The 21,281-nt window shown below is 40.2% G+C and overlaps 3 protein-coding genes across 9 annotated transcripts; 1 reads left to right on the top strand and 2 right to left on the bottom strand.

Moving 5' to 3' along the window:
- The first annotated feature begins 501 nt into the window (after positions 1–501).
- Positions 502–4,028, top strand: cib3 (calcium and integrin binding family member 3). 2 transcript variants are annotated; one of them, XM_029524081.1, is made up of 6 exons: positions 502–604; positions 1,322–1,356; positions 1,737–1,848; positions 2,316–2,463; positions 3,433–3,628; positions 3,815–4,028. In XM_029524081.1, the coding sequence occupies exons 1-6, from the start codon at positions 554–556 to the stop codon at positions 3,834–3,836; spliced, it is 564 nt and encodes a 187-aa protein (XP_029379941.1). In that variant the 5' UTR covers positions 502–553; the 3' UTR covers positions 3,837–4,028. The 2 variants fall into 2 exon arrangements, with proteins under 2 accessions (XP_029379941.1, XP_029379942.1); XM_029524082.1 differs by lacking the exons at positions 1,322–1,356; positions 1,737–1,848 and having other exon boundaries at positions 554–604.
- Positions 4,029–4,945: 917 nt separating this feature from the next.
- Positions 4,946–9,289, bottom strand: LOC115057180 (ras-related protein Rab-8A). The gene is made up of 8 exons (XM_029524080.1): positions 9,132–9,289; positions 8,538–8,598; positions 7,859–7,919; positions 7,675–7,752; positions 7,504–7,593; positions 7,330–7,395; positions 7,202–7,252; positions 4,946–7,033 (listed from the first exon to the last, which is right to left on the bottom strand). Exons 1-8 carry the CDS (start codon positions 9,253–9,255, stop codon positions 6,944–6,946), a joined length of 621 nt encoding a protein of 206 aa, XP_029379940.1. The 5' UTR covers positions 9,256–9,289; the 3' UTR covers positions 4,946–6,943.
- A 2,180-nt stretch (positions 9,290–11,469) lies between these two features.
- On the bottom strand, positions 11,470–21,025 carry LOC115058180 (tropomyosin alpha-1 chain-like). 6 transcript variants are annotated; one of them, XM_029525504.1, is made up of 9 exons: positions 20,667–21,020; positions 18,111–18,236; positions 14,288–14,421; positions 13,291–13,408; positions 13,102–13,172; positions 12,931–13,006; positions 12,754–12,816; positions 12,584–12,653; positions 11,470–11,824 (listed from the first exon to the last, which is right to left on the bottom strand). In XM_029525504.1, exons 1-9 carry the CDS (start codon positions 20,778–20,780, stop codon positions 11,742–11,744), a joined length of 855 nt encoding a protein of 284 aa, XP_029381364.1. In that variant the 5' UTR covers positions 20,781–21,020; the 3' UTR covers positions 11,470–11,741. The 6 variants fall into 6 exon arrangements, with proteins under 6 accessions (XP_029381364.1, XP_029381366.1, XP_029381368.1 ...); XM_029525505.1 differs by lacking the exon at positions 11,470–11,824 and adding an exon at positions 12,157–12,388 and having other exon boundaries at positions 20,667–21,025; XM_029525506.1 differs by lacking the exons at positions 18,111–18,236; positions 20,667–21,020 and adding an exon at positions 15,488–15,812.
- Between the last annotated feature and the right edge of the window lie 256 nt (positions 21,026–21,281).

Here is a 21,281-nt window from a genome sequence, read left to right as displayed (position 1 = left end):
AGTCCAGACATGTTTTTATTGAGCACTTGGTAAATGCATGTGTGCATCTGTTATTCTTTGTCATAATAACAGGGTTTAAGGCAAACAGGTAGGATTAGAGCCAAAAGTGCATACATTTTCACCACAAACAAATAATTCTTTTTATCTCTATGTCTCTGCTCAAACTAAGCTTTTCTCCTGTGAAAAAACGCCATCGCTCATTACTCAAACTATTTGCTCGCTACAAAACTGCGTCTCTAAAGAGTGTAACCTGAGTGCTGACGGAGGCGTTGGCCATAGAATGGCACTAAAGGGGGTTGATACCACTTGGCATGATGCTGGACAACAGCCCTTGCTCATTGTCAGAGGGGCTGCTATTCACAATGGAGAAAACGATGAAATGCTGCCATTATAATGGGGACCAAAGCGCCCCGTGGCAACCCGAAACCTGATCTCCTCTTTGGCTCTGGCTTCCTTTTGTCCCAGTATTTCATATCTGACATATCCACACACCCTCAAGCACTTGATGTTGGAGCCGCAATGGATCTGAGGCTCAGTGTGTGCGCACTCAGACATGGGAAATAAACAAACCATCTTCACTGCACAGCAGCTAGATGCCTACCAGGTTAGTGTCAGTGCTTTTTTGAATCCCAGGATGGGGCTGTTATCCTCATACACTGTGCATGGGGATCTGCAAATAAGATAAAACATAAAAGACCCATGTGCCTGCGAACCAAACGAAGATCCAGGATTTTTTGGTACATCCTTCAAGGTGATGACGAACTTCTCTGATGGTGTTTGTTAATGTCATAGTTTGTTTATTCCATCCACAACAACGTTGCTTCTGTCTTTTAAAGTTATTGATGGAATAGATTAATTCATTGGGATAATTTTATTCAAAGATTGTTTGAATGACATAATTTGTTTGTATATCAAACCAGTTGGGGAAGATAACTTCAAGGCAACTTGAGACGCATTTACTTTATTTATTCTGTGTTTACTTAATATTTTCATTCTCACGGGAGAATTTTCTTTGTTTTACTATTTCATTTCCTTCTTACAGTAAATTAACAGCTCAGAAAACATGACATATAATTCTAAATTAAACCAGCCAAATCAGTCCAGTCCCTTATTTTTGATACTGCATGTGCAGTTTGTAACCCAAACTTTGTCTAAGTTTTGTTTGTGGTGAGCAATCTGAATACTTTGCCCTCCAGTGCATCAGATAGATAGATACTTTATTTTATCGCACAATTCATTCATTCATCAAGCACCATACTGTACAAGAAGATCTATATAATGCTCTTTGCACTTTCCTGCTGTGGTGTGTTTGTATTTGCAGGACTGCACTTATTTTACAAGAAAGGAAATTCTCAGGTGAGCGTGCAACTTTTTTTTTTTTTTTTTTACACTGATGTCAAAACAGAGCTAAGTCATAATATTATCTGAGTCAGTGTTGGTGAAATAAGGCTGACACAGCTGAATTTTGTTTTGTTCTGCACAATACTACACTGTAACTCTAAACTACAGTATCAGGAGACCTGTCCTACTGTGGGGCATGCTACTGTCGACATCACACGGGAATTTCAAATCTTGCTGTTAGGAAAGCCTCTACTGTATGTGAATGTGCCTCAGTATCATAGTTTAGGGAAAAATGTATCTGCAGCAAAAACTCTCTTTTAAAATAAAGCACACAAGTAATATAGAAGACGTCTTGTAATTCAATACTGAAAGTAAATTTTTTAAACCTGTCCCAGACTGTTCTACCGCTATCGGGATTTGGCACCGCAGCTCGTTCCCCTTGACTACACCAACCAGCCAGATGTGAAGTTACCATACGAGCTGATTGGCAGCATGCCAGAGCTGAAGGTAGACCTGCAGACCCCCCCCCCCCACCCCCCCGTGTCCCCAATCCATAATTAATGACCAACTAATCGACAGAATTATTCCAAAGGTTATGTGTTACCCGACTCCTTTAACCTTGAAAAATGCAGATGGGTCCCAGAGTACATACTTTTTTTTTTCTTTTTTTTGGAGGGGGGGGGGCTGATATGGTTCTTAACACACTAACATGAAGGTAAACAGACATCTTCTGAGAAAAGGAGAGTTAGAAGGTCACTGTTAAATTTCTCCAAAATGTGGACCTGACTAAACTTAAGATACTTTGCTCAAGTGATTCTCACACTCACACACACACACACACACACACACACACACACACAAAGGAAAAAGGAAGGACATTAAATCCTGAACAAATACAAGTTCTTGTTTCTGTATGATGAAGTGCACTGAGTTGCTCGGACGGAAACAGAGATCCTGGTGTCCCCTCTGTGCAGGACAACCCATTCCGTCAGAGGATCGCCGAGGTTTTCTCTGAGGACGGCGAGGGAAACATGACACTGGACGATTTCTTGGACATGTTCTCAGTCCTGAGTGAGATGGCACCGCGTGACCTCAAGGCCTACTACGCTTTCAAAATTTATGGTAAACACTTTTTGGGAAAATGGTAAATTTTTATATCATTCATGCTTTACATGTTATAAAATTAATCCAGATTAATTTTGTTGGATTTACTTTAATGCTCAGGTCAGGAATGTAAATACTTTTTTCCTCGAATATTAAATTTTTATATTTTTTATATTTTTGAGGTTGATTGAAGCCCAGAGAGGTCAAACTCCAGGTTAGGTCTGCGACAGAAATCCATTTAGAAGCTGGGAGCACAGAGCTGTGTGATAAACTACTGTCAACACCAGAAGATGAAATATTTCTTTGTATTTACCCAGATAAAGAGCGTCTTTGGTCAAATAAGTACAGGATGAATATTAGGAAAAAATAGGCTCCATGCAAGAAAATCACCCTTTTCCACGGGATTGTTTTTAACTAGGACTTACTGCATATGAAACATACGAAGCATGATTATTAATGCGATGCAGCTGTATGTAAATGGAGCGTGCGCAGTGAAGGGTTATGGACCTGTAAGCATGACGGATGGTGCATGGACTGTTATAAATGATTAATCAGCCCATTATAGAGGCAACAAGCTTGTCAAAGACCAGTTTGTGATCAGCCCCCCCCCCCCACAGCCGCCCTTCCTCGACCTTGATTAACAAATGATGACAGAGGTTACACACACATTGCCTCAGTCATGGATCAAGGAAATTATTCATTTATTATTCAGACACGTAGAGGAGCAACATCGACGAAGGTGGCGTACTGTAAAGTCACAGTTGCGGTTATGATGAAGCAGAAGCTCAGAAACCTGAGACCTGAAATTTTTTTTGTTTTCTTTGTCTCCATACCTGAGACTAATGAAAATTAACTCAGAATAAAAAAAAAATCAAAAAAGTAGTCCAATTGCAGAAACAATTCGTGGAAGTATTTTCCCCAAATGGATATCAAAATATCTAGACAAACCAATTAACCTCTAGATATCTCCTTCCTTCTTTTGGACAGACTTTAACAATGATGACTTCATCTGCAAGTCAGACCTGCAGAAGACTCTGAACAAACTGACGCGAAACGAGCTGACCGAGGATGAGGTGAGGATGGTGTGTGAGAAGGTGATAGACGAGGCTGACCTGGACAACGATGGACGTTTGTCACTGGAGGACTTCCAGCACATGATTGTACGAGCCCCAGAATTCCTCAGGTGAGCCGATGGTAACCATTAGATGGTTGGGCTTTAATGAGGGAAAACCCACCACCATAAATATATAAGAATACCTACATCCTATATCTTATTATGTGGAAGTGAGTTTAATCTAATGTACATTTAACCACTTTATCAGGTGATGATGAGATAATCAAATCACAACTTTCTGCTTTCTCTTCCCAGCACCTTCCACATCAGGATATAAAGAAACTACACAATCGTGTAATATTTCGTCTTTTTTGAAATGCACAAATGGATGGACTGATGCTGAACGTCTTAAAAGCAGAGAAATCCTGACAAAAATACTACTGCATCTTGTGAATGCTGACATTTTCGCTTGTTTGTGTTGATTTTGTAAAATAAACATATGTACACATATTATAAAAACACATTTGCAGGCAATCACATTCATCCAGAGCAAATACTCGGAGAATCTTTAACTTTATGGGAGCACAACCGTGAACAGCTTGCTTTGTACTAGCAACGCCTGCATCCAATTTTTCTTTTGCTACCGAAGCTGCAGGAGTTACAGCAGTCATGGCGTGACTGTGTCTCCATCATCACCTGGGAGCATCAGCCGATCAGCCAATCCATCACGACAAGGCTCATTAGTTATGACCAACAGATTTACGTTTTGTATCTAAAGGGGTTCAGTTACAGACTGTAAGAGAAACGCATGCCGGAAGGTTCCAGCAGGCCAATAAAGGAAGAGGTATGTCATGAAAGCAGTCAAGCTCCATTGTGAGAGCATGGGTTCAACTGTCAGTGAGGCTTCCCTTCCCACGCAGCCAAGAGACACACCGAATTAAGACAAAGAAGCTGGGTTTTATCCTTATTTTATTAAATCAAAAGTACACATATCTACAAACTGTAGATACATTTTCATATGGGTTTAGAAAGTACAGTACAATTTAAGTATCTCTCTTTTTCAATGTGATATTTACAATTTTTCATCTTTTATTCCCCCCTCTAAAATGTCTCACATTTTTCTCCCAGTGCACTTCACAATCAATGGAATGAAAATATGGCTGTAAAACGGGATGTACAGTATACTTAAATGTGATAGGAATCTTAAAAAAATAAAAAATATGAAAAACAAACAAAAAAAACCCAAAAACAACCCCATAAACAAAACAGAGAAAAAGAGGGAGTATCATTTCAACTTAAAATGATACGGATTGAGTCCCACAAAAGTCTGCTCCCTACGTTTCAGTTTTAAAGCTACAGTATCACTCTTGAGATGACATTTCAGCATCAACTCTTCCTACTTAACCTTCTATCATGGTAGATTTCACTTGCACTGGTGTAGCGATGCAGTCGTCTACAAACAGAGCACGTCCTATGTCTTTTTTTTTTTCTTTTTTTTGAAATTTGTTTTTGGCTCAGTGAAACAAAACGAGATAACAAAAAGCCTGCACATTCAACTGCACAGGCCTACAAATGTCTGAAAATAACATCACACGAAGATGCGCAGGTCCAAGATTCACAATGCATAGCTCACCTGACAGAACTGAGTATTAACGGTTAAGACAAATGGTCATGGTAGTCATGAGGTCCCAAATTAATTTTTTTTTCTTCAAAAAGTGCAGGCAAGCAAAGAAAGATTCTTCCTCCGTATTGTGCATAAAGTAGCTTAATTTTCAGATGAGCAACAAATGACAAAAGTAGGAAGAAAACATGAGGAATCCTGACAATCAAAACAGATCGAGACTCCACATCAACAGTACATACGAGTTAAGGATACATCTTTGCATTACACAAGTCTAGTTCACTGTGGCTCATGTTCATAATAAAATACTGGTTCAGATTTGAGTTTGGATGCCCTCCTTTGATACATAATGTGCCTCTGGCGCCACCTAGTTGCCAAACTAAAGGGCTACAATGAAACGCAAAAACAAGAAAATGCACAACACTAAGCTGAAGCCAGCTTTCATGTAAGCCAATAAAATATAATTTTTAGACTAGAGTTTGGCAGGACAGTAGCATAGAAACATAGGCTCACAAATCCTTATATATTTATATTAGGGCAATGTTTTTCAGTGATTTATAACAGGACAGTGGATCACCAGCAGTGAAATAGCAAAGATCAAGTCATTTATAAGAAGGTGCAATAAGATTCAGGAATTATGCCCACGATATTACCAAGACTCAATAGCTCAAAAAAGTTTTTACTAATTAACTGTATTGCTGTACTGCAAAACTATCACTTGGCACAGACTACACACAAATCACAAGTTACTGGTAAAGTGCAAGGAGAGCTGCTCCAACAGCAAGAGGGTGGGAGAGAGCTTACAGTGTGAAACCTTGAGTGACTTCAGTTGCTGATCTAAAAACCAGAGACGTCATTCAGCTTGGAAGCGAGTCAGGGCTACCACAAAGCCCTTCATGCAACTCAAATTAAAGGCCACATTTGGAAAAAAAAAATTTGTTTGTTTTTAAGAGAGATTTGTGAGATGAAATAAATTTAAATATTTTTCAAAATATATATATTCAGTGTCTTTAGAATTTGAATTCTTCAAGCCACTATATTAACTGTGAAGGATTAGTCAAATTATGCAAATGGTGCTAGGATGCATTCCTAGTACAGTGATGCTGCTTTCAAGCACTTAAAAGCTTTTGCAGAGAAGCTGAGGAATTGGAGGCAGTGTGTTGCATCAAATGACTGTCGAGACCTGCATGCGAAAAAAAGAGTGAAACTCAAAGAGAAAACCTTACTAACCAGTTCCTCTCTCATCACATTATGGTCGATATGGTTCTCAACTGTTGAAAAGAAAGCCTGTGCAGCTCTGCTTCAGTGGACTTCAAGCCACTCAGTCTCTGGATGAGATTTATCACATAAAAAGGGAAAAGGCGCAATAAAAAAAAAATTTAATAAAAAAATCTAAATATTGCAATGCATTATTATATAATCACAATGCTTTGACAATAACTAAATTTAATTTCTCATTCTTGGATGTGCTACTTACTGTATGGATTATGAGCATGAATAACAAAAGACTAATATGAGAAGTAAGAGCCATTTTTTGTGTGGTAGGGAACATCTGTTCAATGATCCTGGTCAAGTCCTCCATATATCAAGCAGTTGGACTCGTGAAGACAACAGATCTCCTTAAAAATGGAAGCGATGCACCAGTGGAAGCTTTCAGAAGAAGAAGAGGGGAAGTCACCCACTTACTGTGACTACATTGGTTTGAGTGGGCTAGGAGGACAGGCCATGGTTGGGTAGAAAGACGGATAGGGAGGTAGTGCTAAGAACAAGCACAGTCCATTTATGTCCGGCTAGCTGGCAGCCAGTGTCAAAGGCCTTGATCCTCAGAGTAGGCTACAGCGGAAGAAGCTGGTCTTTTTCTGAGGCTCTGAGATCTTGACTCCATGACTGCTCCCCTGTGGTGTGTTGCCCTCCTGCAGCAAAAGCACAGATAGGTCACTTCTCTATCAAGTACAACTGTGTGGTTAAGTCACATGCTCAGTACATCAGGTTTCTTTCCACATAACACGCAAGGTTAAATACCAAACTGAACAAAGAAGAAGAAAAAAAAAAAAAATAAAAATAAAAATAAAAAATCTTACCAATTTTGTGTCCATTTTTGATTTGATGTCTCTGGCAAGTGTCAAAAATGCCTGAGAACCAGAACAGATGGACGTTGTCACATTTGTTATTAGACAGACGTGTAATGCAAAGAAAAACAGGTACTTACATTTTCCACATTGATGTTCGCCTTTGCACTGGTCTCCATGAATTTGATTCCATACTCTAATGCAAGCTGAAAAAAAAAAAAAAAAAAAAAAAAAAAAAAAAAAGACTAATGTTATGTTTTGTCATGTTACACTGGGAGCTGTGCCATGTCATTTAACTCTAACAAACTTCTCACCTTCTCCCCTCTGTCTTTGGATACCTGTCGCTTGTCATTGATGTCACACTTGTTGCCAAGGACCATCTTTTCCACATCAGATGATGCATGCTTAATTAAATAAATAAATAAATAAATGACGGAGTGTGTTACAGGATGTGAGCAAATAAAGTAGGTTATATTAGTAAATACCTCCTCTATGTTCCTTATCCAGTTCTTGATATTTTCAAAGGACTTCTCGTTTGTGATGTCGTAGACAAGCATGATGCCCTTTAAGGAACAGTAAATCAAACATTTTGAGATTAATTGAGCACAGTGATCTTCTCTGGAAGCTGACTGGAAGCTACATTTGATTGTCAGTCAAAAATATACCAACCATTGCTCCTCTGTAATAGGCTGTTGTGATTGTTCGGAAGCGCTCCTGCCCGGCTGTGTCCCTGAAAATCCACACAATTGCAACACAAAAGGGTCACAAAGCTAGTTAGTTAGTTAGTTAGTTAATAAATAAATAAATATGGAGCAGTTTAAATGTCTGAGCAAAACATGGAGGAATATATTTATTACAACAAGTTTGGGGAGTTGTTTTTTTGTTTCTTTTGATAGAAGGGAGAAATGAAGTTGTGATGTATAAAATGCCAGTCTGAGATCTGGATGTATATTCACAATTTCATCAGCTTCAAAAGCACAATTCTGCCTTGTAAATGAAATATACACATGTAAATAAGATATATTGCATTAAAAATACAATTAATACACTATACATTTGATTTTAAAATAACAAGATGTCTAAAAGCTAGAGACTTCCTATTTGAAACTGATAAGTAGATCTCGGCAATCAGAGGTTATATATTAGATATATAGACGTCTGCTCGATATGTAAAGTGTAACTTTGTTATAATTTGGCGCTATAAACAAATCTAGTTTGATTTTATTTGAATTATATCGATTTCAGTGGAAATTATATATATAAAAAAAAAAAAGAAACAAAAAAAAAAGGGACCCAACACTGCCACTTGGTCACATGTTTCTGCATCCAAGCAGTAAAATAAACTCACCATATTTGTAACTTGATCTTCTTGCCGTCAAGTTCTATCGTCCTAATCTTGAAATCAATGCCTGGAGGGAGCACGGAGGTGTCAATCATAACGTTAGCTTGTTAGCATGATATAGCTGTCAAACACTGAACTGGTACAGAAAAATTACACGGCCTATCAAGTGAACTCGGTTGTCTCGGCACTGCGATAATATCTGCACAAAAGAAAAACAACATCTTCTAACTGTTTTATTCTTCCGCTGTTGCTTGTTTTATGGCAGCTTTTCCGGCGTGCGCCAGAATGTAAACGGGGCCTATTAGCTAACGTTCCGGTTATATGTTAGCTTGCAGAAGAGACACCCGGTAAATAACTAAAAATTCAATGAGTCATTCCTGCTCCCCTTCCCCCGAAAAATACCCCAACCAACACGGTTGACGCGCCCTAATATGCAATTGATTATGTGACAAGATCATATATTTCTGATATTAGTCTAATGACAAAGGGAAACTATGCCCAGCCGTCACCGCAACAGAGCGAGAGCTCTAGCAAGTAGACGGCGCCCTCGGCTATTGTAAGACAGAAACAAAAAAACAGTTTACTTCACCAGAAACTCACCTATAGTTGAGATAAACGTCGAGTTGAAGGCGTCCTCTGAAAACCTGAACAGGACGCAGGTCTTCCCGACACCAGAATCGCCGATGAGGAGTAATTTAAACAAATAGTCGTACGTCTTCGCCATACTTGATATTATTGCGGAAATCCCGCCCGGCGAAGCAGCGAGGTGACGGCGAGGAAGTGACGCCCACTCAATGTTATGCTTTGGGGGGGGGGGCTTGCGGCACAAAACCCTAAAGTAAGTTACCCTAAAAGGTTCAGAAGTGACATATACGCTTTTATTTCCTATTTCATTCTAACGATGCTTTACTAGAGTAATCGATACTCAAATGAGTAGTATGTGAGTATCGATATGTAGATACCACGGGATCGATACCACCACACTATCGACGGGTTTGGTCGAGTTGCATCAAGTGCTCCAATTTTAAAATATTTATAGTTGGATTATTTATTTTATTTATTTTTGGAATTTATAATTCTTCTGCCTCTTTATAATAATTGTGCTTTTCTATCTTATTATCATCATCATCATCATCTCGTCATTGATGAGCCGATCCAGCTGAATCTGGACGAGGACTCACAGCCACATTCATTAGTCACCAACAGAGGTGGACAGAGTACACACTTCACTACTTCAGTAAAAGTACATATACTCCTTGTCAAATATTACTCCAGTACAAGTAAAAGTAGCTTCGTCAAAATATGACTTAAGTAAAAGTATAAAAAAACAACAAGGAAATACAGGAAAGGAAAGTAGCTCTATTGTCATTATACACTGATGCGATTCTGCTACAGACTGATACCTTCAGTTAAAGAGGCCCGACAAGTCTCTGTCTCTGCCTCTGGAAGGATCCGGTCCAGTCCAGAGGTCTCCAGCTCTGGTCCTGGAGGGGTTTGGTCCAGTCCAGAGGTCTTCAGCTCCGGTCCTGGAGGGATCCGGTGCAGTCCAGAGATCTCCAGCTCCGGTCCTGGAGGTCCACTGTCTGGCATGTTTTAGATGTTTCCTGCTCCAAACACACCTGATTCAAGTGATCAGCTCCTCATCAAGCTCTGCTGAAGTCTGATCAGGAGTCACTCATTGGAATCAGGAAACATCCAGGACTGGATTTGGAGACCCCTGGTCTGGGGGTGCTGGTCTAGTCTCTCATCTGTACATGAGCAGAATAAACAGCCTCAAACTCCGGGGGGGGGGGGGGCTGGGGGTCCGGTCCGTGGAGGTCTGTGGGGGGTCTGGTCTCTGCTGGTCGTGCTGTGTGTTACCTCGTGTTGATTAATAGACTGTCCTGTGTGCTCAATGTCCAGTTCCTCCTCTGCCTCCTTTTATGATCGTACTTCTTGTCATAGATTCAGGATGACGGCAAAAAATGGAGGCGAGAATTAGTGAGTTAGAGTCGCGGCTCTGCACTTTAGCTAGCTCAGCTTATGCTAATGTAGCTAGCTATAAAGCTAAGTCTGTTTCACCTTAGCTTGGCTTGTTGACGCTGGTAACCATGGTAACTAGCAGTCCGGGCTACAGTCGCACACACAGAGGAGGAGAGGCGGAGTAGGTGAACACAACACAGTACTTTTATGAGTTTCATCACACTGACTATAAACATTACAGCGGCTACAGCTGGTGTTACTTCTCACACCATTCACCGGAGAGAGAGAGACAAACATGTTTCTCTGCAACACAACATAGCTACGTGCTGACTACGTCACACATTACTCACAAGGCCACCTGCTTAAAGAGGAATGCTCTGCACAGGTCATGCTTAAGCCCCCAACCACCCCCAGACTGAACCAGGGGTAGAGGGGTGAATGGTATAATGGTAATAATAATGGTATTTATACCATCAATTCGTCATTTATATTATGAATGGCGAATTGATGGACTAGTTGGTTCCCTCTCCTATGTGGGACTTGCGTACGGAAAAAAGTAAAAGCTATTTTAAAAGTGATAGTTGTTTTTCACCATAATGTCTCCTTTAACATATAACCTGCAATAATAGCTGACAAAAAGTCTGAATCCACGTACTGCTTTTTCATACCAATATCATATCTTAAATACTAAATTTCCTGCTGTCTCTAAACTGAGGACAAACTGCGACTTACATCTGTTAAACTGAAAAATATAAGCTCTGTTGCATTACTTTACAGAACCAACATATTTCAGCCTTTGTACTTCAGGTATTCACTTTCATAACAGTGCATACAAAAACACTGCACACGTTAGCACATGTAAATTACAGGGTGAGCTCTTTTTCCTGTCACACTTTATGTTGTAATTGCCTGAGGGGAAGACTCAAACACATATGTAGACCTGTGGATATTAAAAAAGAAGACAGAGACATTCAACTCACTTCGTCATTATCATCAGTTTTATTTGTGCTCAGCGTTTGGTCTAAAAAAATTTTTCCAGCAACGAAACTGAAATTATATGGACCCAAAACCATTATTTAAAAAAGGAAGAGAAAAAAAAAGGAAACATAAATATATAACAGGGGTACGTGTGTTTTAAAAACCAGGGTTAGGTGTGAAATTACAGAGGCTGGATGGCATGTAGAATTTTTTTTATCTAAAAAAACAAAGTTTTTTTTTTTCCCTATGTTTGATGTTCTTCTTGGTCTTTTACAAGCTACTTAGCTCTTGCAGTGTTTGGTCCAGGACTTGGTGCATTCCTATGTTTTCCTCTTTTGCGTGTGATAGGTTGTCTGCAAAAAAAAAAAACCAAACAAACAAAAAAAAAAGCAACACATGTAAAACATAATGGCTTTGTGAGTTTATAGCTCAATTATTATTACAAGTACAATACATAAGCTGATAAGATGTTCATTTTAGCAAAAGGAATATACTAATGTATTTTAATGTAAACCTATAAAGTTTGGCCTTTCCCTAGTGGCCACTTTTTACTGTACTTTGAAAAAGCATGCTCTAAACTATAGCTAAGGTACAAAGTATAACAGAGCTTAAAGCCTTAAATGAGGAAATTTGCTACTGCAGAAAGGTAAAAAGCAAGTATGATTGAAAAGACAGAAGACAGGACTAAAACAGAAACCTCTTTATTGAGTTTCACTTAAAAGAAGTGAGAAGGAGTGAGAGAAAAGGGAGAAAAGAAGAAAAAAGAAGGTGTTGCCAATAAGGACACAAGAGACACAAAGGCACGGTGAAAGCATCATGGGCTCCATGCAACGATTACAAGGTGTTCATATCATTGAGGGCATGATCCAGCTCCTCGCTGATAGCCTTGTATTTCAGCTTCTGAGTGTATAGTTCGTCTGCAGGTCAAGAGGCAGACAGAAAGCAGGCGGTGGATGTTCAGAGGGAAACAGGGAAACAAAGAGGAAAAAAAGAGAGAAACCAAGGAAGAATTTAAGAATAAATTGGAAAAAAAGAAAAGAAGTTTTGAACAAAAGTAATGGAACTTTGCAATTCATTGCAGGATTGAAGAGAAGGATTTAAATGAAGCGTACCTTCTAAGTCGTCTATGGTCTTTTCCAGCTTAGCCACTGTCCTCTCTGCAAACTCTGCACGAGTCTCCGCCTTCAAAAAACCAAACAAACCAAAAAAAAAAATCACATGTATCATCCACAAACAGTTTAGTTTCTCCATGAAAATAGAGCCTGAGAAGATATGAACCCACCTCCTTGAGCCTGTCATTCAGGACTTTTATCTCCTCCTCATACTTATCTTCTTTCTCAGAGTACTACGGAGACAAGGGAATCATTTTATTGCTAGATCAATAAATATAACAATGTAGGGCTGTAGGCTACAGGTCAAAGTGTCGATGTGTGAATGTGTTTGAGGGTCGAGCACTTACCTTATCAGACTGAGCCTCTAGTGACTTGAGGTTGTTGGTGACATTCTTGAGTTCCTCTTCCAGGTCGCCACATTTCCTGCATGAACAAAGCAATTTGTTAAATATTCCATTTTGTGGCTGTAGATGGGTTTGAACTCGCCTTCAAGTGTGCATATATGCATCTGCACTTACAGCTCTGAAATCTCTGCTCTCTCTTCCGCTCTCTCCAGCTCGCCCTCCAGGATCACCAGTTTACGGGCAACCTGGCGTGATGAAAAAGATATGAGATCACAGTTGAGCAAAGACAAAAACATTTTTACCACATTTAATCACTTGACCGAAAACTGGACTTTAGCTAAGATGTGATCCTCGAGCCAGCACCTCCTCATATTTGCGGTCGGCCTCCTCAGCGATGTGTTTGGCTTCTTTGAGTTGCATCTCCTGAATCTCCATCTTCTCCTCGTCCTTCATGGCTCTGTTCTCAATCACCTTCATACCTCTAAAGATGAGAGACAACACACCTTGAGTTTAACTGGACCACAATGAGGGCGGACTTCAACCTGTGCTACACGGTTAATATTAGGAAGAAACTGCTAAAGGACTTGTGGGTTTTTGCCTCATTTTTGTTTAATTGTCCATTCAGTTTAGTTTGTGGTTACCATGCCATTTTTTTTTTCCCAGGGAAAAGAAAATATTTTTATAGCCAACAGTTCAACAGATGTCTCTGTTCTGTTCAAGCAAAACACACACGACCACTTAAATCAGACTACAATGGTGATGATAGCCACTTCCCTTTTGCTCTTAAACACCACAGAGTATTGGAATCTATATATGTGACCGTAAGCTCCATAAAGTAACGAGAAAAGTGTGTACTAAATGTCTTTAACACTTATGTAGGCTCTTCTTCCCATCTTCCACCCATTCACATTGATTTTAGACTAACAATGTACGTACAAACACAGCCCTATGAATTTAATACAGTTGGTGAAGCTTTTAAAAACAAAATATGTTTATGCATACTTTTCTGGGATCTCAATGCCCACTGTGCCACTTCCAGTAATAGTGAACATCAGCTTAGCAACCACAATTTTTCTGACAGGTTGAACTTATTTAAGGAACTGGCGACAGTATAAACTTTTTAACAAAATTACAGAACATCAACCAAAAGATTTCAAAATCTAATTCATGGCTCACAGTGCCTCGAGACTGTAATTTTCCACTCTAATAGCTGATGGGAGGTCTCAATTCCAGAGTTAATACATCATAGCTAATACTGCATTTAAATTATGGTGACAATGATCTGTTCCTTTGAACTTGCCCCACCGCTGCATGCAGTATCATGTCCCTGTGTGAAATCTCTGCTGCACGGTGTCGTCACCTTTCGCTTTCATCTGCAGCCTTCTCAGCCTCCTCGAGTTTCTGCAGGGCTGTGGCCAGTCGCTCCTGAGCACGGTCCAGCTCCTCCTCCACCAGCTGGATCCTGCGGTTCAAGGATGCCACATCGCCCTCCGCCTGCAGTAACACAGGCCCAGAAAGACAGGTCAGAGGTCAAAGGTTAGCCAGGAAACAGGGTGCTGCTATTTTTTTTTTTCTTTCCCCCGCCCACATATACTAACGTGATTGTGGATAGGAATTTCTTGCTAGGAAATGCATCTATTCTTGATTTCTTTTTCCCTTCCTGCGGAGTGAGTCAAACGTCATGAACACAGTCAGTAAGCACTCTTTACAACCACAATGAGCTCTGGACTTTGTAACTTCACCAGATAAGTAGAAAACACGCTGATGTATGTCGGAAAAGAGCGAGACACATTTTTTAACCCTCACAATGACTGCAAAAGTTGGTGGACCAACTTTTTGTCATGTAATCCAATGGATCGCTTTTGAGGGGGGTGGGGGGGAAGCGTTGGGGACAACAGATTGTGTCTTTTGAGAATATTTCCTGTGGGGCTGAAATCACAGATAGCCATGTCTGCTCCCTTCTTCCTGTATGGAGGAAGAGGAAGGCGGATTACAGCAACCACTATCACGGAGGTGTCATTCAAGTCAACAGGCTTAAAGAACCTGAACAGGACAGCAAGCCACTTCCCGAGTGTTTTAAATCTAGCTGGACAAGAAACCCAACGTTACAAACCGCTGCAGATCTGCCACCCCTCCGTATTCAAACAAAGACACTGACAGATGAAGTGATAGTGAGGGCGCTCTCTGCGTTTCTCTGCGTTTCTCTGAGTTTTACGAGATGTTGGGCGGGTTGACGTTAGATAACAGCCGAACAAAAGTGTAGCCAAGAAATGTCGCCACAATGATGACTCCACTTCCCACAAGCCTCTAAAATCAACTATCACGAAACTGCACAAGTTTAAAAAATATATATATGAATGTTTTCCGATGAGGTGCGCAGTTTTGGATTCCTATTCCTATAGGAGAGTTATGTAAGGATTATAAGGGCTATTTGTAAATTCTTCGCAGTCCTCAGCAGAGATGCTCATCAGGTACGTGAGGATTAAAGACTAACAAACAAACAAAAAAAGAAAAAAGAAAAACGGGGCTCAGATTGCGCACAAACGACGAACAATCTCACTTTTTCGCGCAGTTCCCGTTCAGTGTCCAGCTCCCTTTGTACGGCCAGTGCGCGATCCTCCGCTTCATCAACTTGTTGCTGCAGGGTTTGGATTTTCTTCTTCACCACCTCCATGATCTCAGCTGCTTTTGTTTCCTCTAAAGCGAAGCCTTCACGCGACTGTAGTCTCGTCTCTCCTCCGAGAATGAAAAAATCAAAAAGCTAATTGATTTGCCTCGAAAGTTGTAGGAAAGTCCGAGGAAGACTTTTTGTGTGTGTGTGTGTGTGTGTGTGTGTGTGTTCCTCAGGCAGGAAATCAGGGACGTGCAGTGTTGGGATGAAGAGAGGAGGGGGTAAAAAAAAAGAAAAAAGAAAAGGGCTGGGTGTTTTCAGGAAATTTATGGCGAGATCCTCCAATCCTGTGAAGAAGCCTGTCTCAGATGACATCACCGGATTTAGGAGGGGAAGGGACTGCTCTTTTTTTTTTTTCTCTCCACAAAAGAAGTGTGTAACTTTGGTTAATGTGTGTGTCTCGGGTTTTCTATTGTGGACTTATATGGCAAATGCAAGGTGTTGCTTAGGCTGCGTTTTTGTGCTCCGGTTAGAGGGAGTGGGGTCGAGATCAGGAGAAGGAATGTGGCCTGAATCATATCTGATTCAGCTGTATGAATCATGTCTGGGGCGAAGCAGTGCATTGAGGTTGGATACAGTTGTGTGGAGGGGACACAAGAGGAAAAAACAAAAGTGTGGGTGGAAGAGAGAGAGTCGAGTTTTAAACTATGTAGAAATCGACGGTCCAAAGATTTACTCTAACTAGGGGAGGATGGAGGGAGGGTCAAAGCTGGGGTGGGGTGGTAATAATCCTCTTCAACTGGGGGTTGTTGACCTGAAGTGTGTTGGAATGTAAATTGATTTGGTTGCAGACATGACCTGCAGCCATCGGGTGGCGACACATTCCTCCAGCTCCCCCTCCTGCCTCCTCCTCTTTCTCCTCTTCCTCCATGAGAGGCTTCACTATCAATCCTCTCTTTTTGCTCTATGCTCTGTCTCGTTTATATGAACCAGCACATCAGAAGAAGAAGCCGTGAGAGACAAACCCAGAAAAAAAGTCAGTTCTGTGGACATCTGATAAGTTACCTGAGGCAGAAATCTGTTGCTATCTAACCTTTGACCTTTAGGGTGTTATCTCACCTGCCAGTCATCCTCTCTGGCTGCACAGTGGAGCCATAGCTCTGATGCTATGTAATGATTTTAGTTTTAAAGCTGAAATCACTGAGCTTAAAATGGACCATTGACTTGATGGCTTGGATCATCAATCGATCTCTAACAAAATGCCAAATATTTGCAGCCTCAACCAATCCCAGTTTGTGGAACTTTGTGTCTTTGCTTTTTTTTTTTTTTTGTGTTAGATTACAGATTTTGTACTGTGGTCACACAAAAGTTTATATTTAGCAAAAATTTGAATATTTGATCAAAATTAATGAGGAATACAATAATAGAGATTAACCAATGATCAAAATAATCCATAATCCATCAAAAACAAAATCTGAAAAATTAAAAAGAGAATCACATATATATATTTTGATGTTATATTGATGGTAATCGTCATGACCTACTTTTGGTAAAACAGGTCTTGACTGCCTCAAAAGTGCACACCGGCCTTTAACTTTTCATAAAAGACTCAGATTCAGTCTTTTTCAGCTCAATGAGATAATAACACCAAAGGAAGATTAGAAATGAAGTCGATCCTCTTTAAAGGTGACTGATAATTGGCCATTGCACATTACAATTATGAGATGTTTACTGTAAGTCAGCAGACACAGGCGGGTGTAACCCCCCACCACCACCACCACCAAAAAAGGCCAGAGCATTGATTTCATTAGATGCTGCAGTATAGGGTTCTCTGTTTGCTTAAGCTGCATTCCTGAGATTCCTGGTTGGCTGCAGGCTGGCCGAGTTTTGTCTGTGCTTGAGAAACAGAACTGAGCCACCAACAACTCAGTGATTCTCAACACGATCTGGGCTAGAAGGCACAAATTACACCTTTAAAAATTAATTTTAAGGTTTGCAGTCTGCTTCAGCTTTGTGGTTCATTTTGATGAGTTGGTGTTGGGTTGCAACATGAAAGGAGCTCATGTTATTTTGTAACATACCTAACTGCTTTTAACACACAAAAAGGGATTTTCAAATCCAATTTCATGGTGAACCTTTGCTTCTCTTAATTAAATTCTTTTTTCTTTGGGGTTGTTGAAATAATTGAACCCATTTGTCATTCTTACAGCTGAATAACTTTAATTTGTATCACAATGTTTCTTTCACGTTAGTGTTTTAATCACTCTTAAAACAACCCCCAGAGACAAGACTCGACATGGATTTTTCTGGGAAAATAAGCAATAAGAGTAGCACCCACACTGAATGCATTAGGTGCTGAATTCAATGATTCTTTTAGCAGATTTTCGTGCAAAATGACCTATTCCTGAATCTGTTGCCATCAATGCCTTTCTCCATCATGTGCCAGCATTTAGTTCAGTCCGTTCGGAGAGGGTGGATATTGATACTCATTTCTGAACGAAACTTAGAAGTTGTGGTGTTCCACTGCAACGTGGATAATGTGTTTCAGATGGCGTCTTTGTGGTAAACTCACATCTGTGGCCTTCTTCTCTGACAGTTCCAGTTTCTCCTGAGCATCCTTCAGGGCCTCCGAGTACTTGTCCAGCTCGTCCTCTGTTCCCTTCAATTTCTTCTGCAGAGCCAGCAACTCATCCTCCAACTGAAAGACAGTAACAAGAGTAAAGAGTTAGAGAGGCCACATTAAAACAAACCAGATTTTTTATTTTATAATCATTTCTTTTGCTGTGCAAATCTCAGTATGAATGAAACCAGAAAGCAAACAATGCTGCATTATTTTTCAAGAAATAACCTATACATGTTTTTGTAGAACACTGGACTGTTAATTTTTGGGTGTATTCTCAAAATATCCCAGACAAGTGGAAACTAATTTGAAAGACAGCGCAAATACTCATGAATTTGTGTTTTCAGGTTTGGTCATGACAAGTTATTGGACCTTTGTCAATTCCCAGGACCACTCAGGTACCGGCCTGGGTGTTCTGACAGATGAAACCACACAGATTTTATTTGCCACACGGTTGCAATGGAGGTGAATGGATTTTTGTCTGGAGTGTCACAGCTGTTAACAATTATGTGTGAGAGTTTACAGCCATTCTAGAGGATCATTGAAGCCGTTGTTAGGCACAGCGGTGGTTTGAGCTAAAAGCTAAGGTCGGCATGCTAACAAGCTGCCAATGCTGACATTCTTAGCAGATATATTGTGTATCATGTTCATCATCTTATTATACCATTAGTTTTATAAAATCGGAAATATTGGACAAAGTGAAATGTGAGGAACAAAATGAAATTAGGACCTCGAAAGTCAGTTTCATGGCAATCCATTCAATACTGTTGACAATACACAGAAAAGCCTGTTGACAGCGTTCATTGGGACTATTTCTTCTTATTTTTGGGTAATTTAGATGAACTAATCTTTAAATTAGGGCTTGAGACATTGCTGCATATTTTATGTCTATACTCAGTTTTGTGTATTTTCAGTACCCAGTGTCATCCCAAGTGGCCTATGACTTTCATCTCATCATGCCAAGAATAGCAAAGAAAGCATCTCTTGGTGCTGCTCGGATCCCTGTCACCCAGACAAACCGAGGAGCTCTGCATAATCTTCTAGGATTTCACTTGACTACTCCTTGATGTCAAAGACATGTTGTGAGTCCATGTGTGTGGTGCGAGTGACAACTGTCACTCCTTGTGCTCTCTGCGGGTATCATCAGGCATTAGCCACCACCGAGAGGATTCTTTCCATTTGCTTCGATCTAGTTTGGTTTTGTCCAAGCCGCCCCAACTGCCTGCTCTTTAGCATTCCTCTCGTGCTGCCATAATGACAACATCACCTCCCAGTGCGTAATTATTGCCTCTATTTAAAAACCTCAAATCTCCTGTTACATCTCCAGATTCTGTGTTGCTTATCAAGGAGGTATTAGTATGCTATCATTAAGTTAGCACTCGAAATATCAAGCTGTCTGTGGCTCGAGCACTAAGGTGCCAAATATGGGTATACAAATTATTTGGAATTTCTGAGGTTTCTTTGATCTTGTACAGACTTTAAATCAGATAAGGACACTGGCTAATACAATCTAATAGAGTCAACGCAGCAGCTGCTATTCTATAGATGGCATGCTTGCATTCCCCCAGCATCTTTAAACAATCCTTCTGTTTCAGTGATGATCATTTGTCCAGCCAATCTGTTTGTGTGTCCCTGTGGACCCCTCCACCTTCCTAGCCTTACCCCTTCACTACCAAACCAGGCCCTGTGACTCATTATCAGCTGCTCTCTGTAATTCAGCATTTGTTACTTAGAAAGATGCTTGACATTTTATTGAGCCCCTCTGCAGCCTGCTCAAATGTTTCTGGGAGTTTAATTTTCATTTTAGACCAAGTTATTATTGAAATGATGAACTCATATGCTCACATCACATATGTTAATAACAAATTAACAACAATATGGATAGATTTGTTTTGGAAGAATCTACCAACAATGAAAATACATTTTTTTTATATGTTTACCTAGATTTTTTTCTACTGCTCCGAATGAAGTTGTACAATGTGATTGAAATCAACCATTATTAACGCCATTAACAAATATATTTTGATACTGACATGATACATTTCCACAGAAATCAGCATACTATAACTTGTTACATTGGGCCAGTAGCTCTCTGTTTATAGATATAAACACATTGTGTGGTTTATGTAGTATTCTTTATCTTTTAGTCTTTCAATGCTTAATCTTGTACACAGTTGTATATTATATGCTCATGCATATATATGATGCATTCCTGATGTACCTATATTACAGTGTGATATAGAATTTGTTACCTTAGAATTCCAAAGCAAATTATACAATATATCTGTTCTCGTATTTGTTTTAACTGCTTTAAGTCAATTTCCATTAGCGGTATGAGTAGAGTTGATATTATCTTATGAATAAAGGCCAACAGGCAAATAATATTGATATATCTCCCAGCAAACTCCACATTCAGTACAATTAGTTTTACTTGAGAGTTCACACGGCTCTTTCAGTCCATCACATACATCCTGTGGTTTCCCATAAAACCCATCATCCACAGCTCACCTGCTTGCATTTATCCTCTGCTGCTTTTTTGTCAGTCTCAGCCTGCTCTGCCCTGTCGATGGCGTTCTCCTTGTCCAACTTCAGCATCTGCATCTTCTTTTTGATGGCCTCCATGGTGAAAACTGGGCCTCAGCGTCTTTCGAATTTCACAGAAAAAAAAAAAGTTTTATTTCTTCTGGTGAAGAAGCTGTTGCTGATGTTCAGAGGAGAAGCCCTCACAAGAGCCTTCGCAAGGTTGACGGGGAGAGCAACTGGCAGATGCAAAGAGGAGGAGGGAGACGGAGGGAGACGGAGGGGAGCTCGGAGCGAGTGAGCACAGGAGAGGAGAGGAGGATGCAAACTGAGAATCAGTAAAGCTCTATGTGATTTAAACTTGACTGGAGGTTTGGAGACAGCCCAAATCCCAAGTGACAGCCCTTTCCCACCGTTTACCCCTTTCTGCCACTCCTCTACAACTTGCTTTGCCCCCCTCCCCTCCTAAAGTTCACTGCTCAAAAAGCATTTAGAGGAACCGTGTGGCGTAGATGTTTGGGCATTCTCCAGCCTGTCTCCATATTTGGATCATGGCCTCTTTGTTTTGGATAGAACAGGAGAGGAATAGCAGATAAGAAGCAG

Source organism: Echeneis naucrates, chromosome 17 (assembly GCF_900963305.1).
Source record: "Echeneis naucrates chromosome 17, fEcheNa1.1, whole genome shotgun sequence".
NCBI lineage: Eukaryota > Metazoa > Chordata > Actinopteri > Carangiformes > Echeneidae > Echeneis > Echeneis naucrates.
Note: the sequence above shows the minus strand (reverse complement) of the source record. Positions and strands in the feature narration are given on the sequence as shown.